The 3991-nt window shown below is 38.2% G+C and overlaps 1 protein-coding gene across 1 annotated transcript; it reads left to right on the plus strand.

Annotated features, from left to right (window-relative positions):
• Positions 1-2330: 2330 nt before the first annotated feature.
• LOC306655564 (holocytochrome c-type synthase-like) lies at positions 2331-3402 on the plus strand (the record flags this gene model as incomplete). The annotated part of the gene is made up of 1 exon (XM_079130140.1): positions 2331-3402. The coding sequence occupies one exon, from the start codon at positions 2331-2333 to the stop codon at positions 3147-3149; it is 819 nt and encodes a 272-aa protein (XP_078986266.1). The 3' UTR covers positions 3150-3402.
• Between the last annotated feature and the right edge of the window lie 589 nt (positions 3403-3991).

The raw sequence follows: 3991 nt of genomic DNA on the forward strand, positions 1-3991 counted from the left end.
ACCAGGATCCTTCTTTACTTCTTTCTTGGATCAGAAGCCTTGTTCTGTGGTAGGAAGAACAACAAAGCCTATTTCCTTTAGAGTATTTGTGAAAAATCCAATGCAGCTTTGGGAAGAGAACAGGAAAAAACAAACAAGCATGAATGAAAACAAAAACTTACCTCTGTGTGATAGACAGAAATATCAAGTTTGGCTGCAAATTACAGAAAAGGTCGCTCCTCTGAGATCCAGGAATATGTTTCTGAGACACAGATTTAGTCACACTGGTAGGGTTAATCATAATGCCTGAGAATGCCCCATCCCCCTCTGCTAAACTAACTGCATTAAGTAAGAAGTAACTTACAAGAGATGCACCTTCTTGGAGGCATAGAATAAAGGTTAGTGCAAAACCCTGAGGGTGGGGCAGATCTTGAAATCAACCATATGGTAAACCAGCGAAATATCATCACTAGAGTATTTTGAAATGTGGGGCACTAAGGGTAACAAAGTAACAATAAACCTCAAGTTCAGCCTAATTCCTAATTAAATGGATTCTACCCATCTCAGCCCTGCAAGTTCTGAAAGATGGAAAGTTATGCCCATTTCCAGGGATAAGAACTGTTGACTCCACTGTCCTATACAAGGTGTTGGTTTTCGACAAAATGTGAAGTACAGAAAAAGTCAGGAAAAAAGAGCAAATTCCCAAGAGACAAAACAATCACTAAAACCAGGTACAGACATTACAAGATATATGGGAATTATGTTATAGGAAATTTAAAAATAGCTATGATAATTTATTAAGGGTTATATAATAGAACATGCAATGCCAAATGGAAAATTCAGCAGAGAGATAAAAACTCTGAGAAAGGATTAAATAGAAATGCTAGAAAGAAAAACTAATGGACTAGACATAAAGAAAGCATATAATCTGTACATCCAATTGTCATGAAAAAGATGAATAATCTTGAAGATAGATCATAGAAATTACTTAACCAAAAGGGAACAAAAGAGGAAGGGTATTGCCAGAATGGATCATCAGAGAGCTGTAGGACATTGTTTTAGTCAGCTTTTGCTGTAGGAACCAGGACTGACAAAACAGAGGTGGAACAGTTTATTTGGGGGTTCAAGATTTCAGAGGTCTCAGTCCATAGATGACTGACTTTATTGCTCTGGACCAGAGAGGAGGCAGAAATATGTAGTGGAGGAAAGCGACTGGAAACATTGTACCAGGATTCAGAGAGAGAGAGAGAGAGACTCCTCTCCCTGTGGACAAAATATATACCCAAAGGCACACCCCCAATGACCCACCTCCTTCAGTCACACCCTACATACCTACAGTCATGACTCAGAACTCAGTTAATCCATATCAGGGGATGAATATACCGATTAAGTTAAGGTTGTCATAACCCAATCATTTCATCTCTTAAACACTTCTTACACATGCGCTTTTGGAGGACACGTCATATCAAAATCGTAACAAATATTATACAGTGTAATATATGTACTCAAAATTCTAAAGAATGTGTTTCTAATAATCAAGTTTTAAAATACATAAAGCAAAATTTGACAGACTTAAAAGGGAAAATAAGAAAATCAGTATTTATAGTCAGAGATCTCAAAAGTCCTCAATAATTGATGAAAAACAGACAAAATTCACTAAGGATACAGAAGACTTGACAGTAATATCAACCAACTTGATTCAGTTGATGCATATAGAATTCTTCACACAAGAGCAAATAAATAAATAAATACATAAATGCTAAGAAACATTTTCTAAGACAGTCCACAAAGGTGGGCCATGGAATAAACCTTATAAATTTCAGAGACTTGAAATTATTAGAATATGTTCTCTGAAAATAAGAGTAAATGAGTAGTGAATAGCAAAAAACTATCTAGAATAGACTTTCCATTTTAATACACACCATTGAAAATCTGCTTATATTAAATAGTCTATTGCTCATTTGGAAAAATAAACCAGTGGACAATAAAAAAATGTCTAGAAAATCCTCACATACTTGGGAATTAAACAATATACTTTTAATAACTTACAGATCAAATAAAACATTGCAATGGAAATTAGAATATATTTTGAGCTAAAAGAGTAAAAATATTTCAAATTTCTAGGAAACAGTTAAAGCAGGACATAGAGGGAAATTTATACTTTCAAATGTTTGTATTAGAAAGAAAGACTTCAAATCAATGATCTGTACTTCTATCTTAAGATGAAAAAAAATTGAGGGCGGTGACCGAGGCGACAGCGGTGACCCAGTGAGAGGAAGGCGGGGACGACAGCAGGGCTTGGGTTGGAGCTGGAAATTTAAAATAGTTTGGAGTCAACACTGATTCCAACCATGGGTTTGTCAGCCTCTACTCCTGTTGTTCCAGTTCAGACCTCAAAAGCTTCAGATCATCAGGCAGCATCACCACCTTCAGGATGCCCAATGCATGAAGGGAAAATGAAAGGCTGTCCAATGAGTGCGGAACCCTCTGCTCAAACCTGTGAGAGCAAAACACACTCTGTGCCTGCCCACCAAGATCGTGCATATGAGTATGTGGAGTGTCCTATTACAGGCGCTGCTGCTAAGAATAAGGAGAACCTGGATCCTTCAAATCTGATGCCACCACCTAATCAAACACCAGCTCCAGATCAGCCCTTTCCTTTGTCTACCGTCAGAGAGGAGTCATCCATTCCACGAGCAGATTCAGAGAAAAAGTGGGTTTATCCTTCTGAACAGATGTTCTGGAATGCAATGTTGAGGAAAGGGTGGAAGTGGAAGGATGAGGATATTAGTCAGAAAGATATGTATAATATCATTAGAATTCACAATCAGAACAACAAACAGGCTTGGAAGGAGATTTTGAAGTGGGAAGCTCTTCATGCTGCGGAGTGTCCCTGTGGTCCATCATTGATCCGATTTGGAGGGAAAGCAAAAGAGTATTCACCAAGGGCAAGAATTCGTTCCTGGATGGGGTATGAGTTGCCCTTTGACAGGCATGATTGGATCATCAACCACTGTGGCACGGAAGTTAGATATGTGATAGATTACTACGATGGTGGCGAAGTCAACAAGGACTACCAGTTCACCATCCTGGATGTCCGCCCTGCCTTGGATTGGCTCTCAGCAGTATGGGGCAGAATGAAAGTTGCTTGGTGGGGCTGGACATCATAACCACTGTTTTGTTTGTGATGCAAAGTATAAACTATTTTTTTCTGAGAGATACATTAAACTATTTTCCCCAAACTGAATTGCACTCACAATGTAATGGGACCTTCAAGTGGGTAATCACACTTCATCCTCCACTTAGCAAAGGACCCTTGCTCCATTCAGTTTTGAGCTGCATTTTGCCTTGCAGTTTTTACAGATCGTTCTAAGTTTTCTTCTCATTTGGTTTAAGTGGGAAGCAGTCCCTCAGTTTGTCCCTTAGCTGTAATATTGCCTGTGTATTTCATCTAGAAAAGTCTGAAAAAGAGTTCTTAGAAAGTGAGGAAAGCTGCTTTTTTCTTACTGTTTTCTCAGGAATATTTGAGAGGTAAAACCTGAAAGTCAGTGCACTGCTCATGAATTTTTACCTGGTCAAACCTTTTAACTAAAATCATTTATTATAGATAAGCAATATCTTTTTTATAAAAGACTATTATTTCTGAAGTCCCTACAATTTAGTCGAGACCCTGAACAAAATGCAAAGCCATAGCCTTGCACTCAGCAAGACTAAGGCATGTCTTGGCTCTCTAAATTCTCATTTATATGCATTTTTCAGATTGGGCCTTGTTAAAGAAGTTTCAACTCACCATGAGGTGCTGATGCAAATACTTTGAAACATATATTTTAATTTTTAAAATACTTTCCTATTGTTCTGATATGTAACTCTGCTCCCCCAAAATAGGTCTCTTCATTGTCCCTAGAATTTCAAATATTCCAACTTTGAGTCCCATCCCTTCCTCCATTGGAAGCCTTCCCCCTGGTTGAGCTAATCCAGATTTAAAAATCTGGCTCAAGTCACAGTGCCAGTG

Source organism: Sciurus vulgaris (assembly GCF_902686455.1).
Source record: "Sciurus vulgaris genome assembly, chromosome: 2".
In the NCBI taxonomy this organism is placed as follows: Eukaryota; Metazoa; Chordata; class Mammalia; order Rodentia; family Sciuridae; genus Sciurus; species Sciurus vulgaris.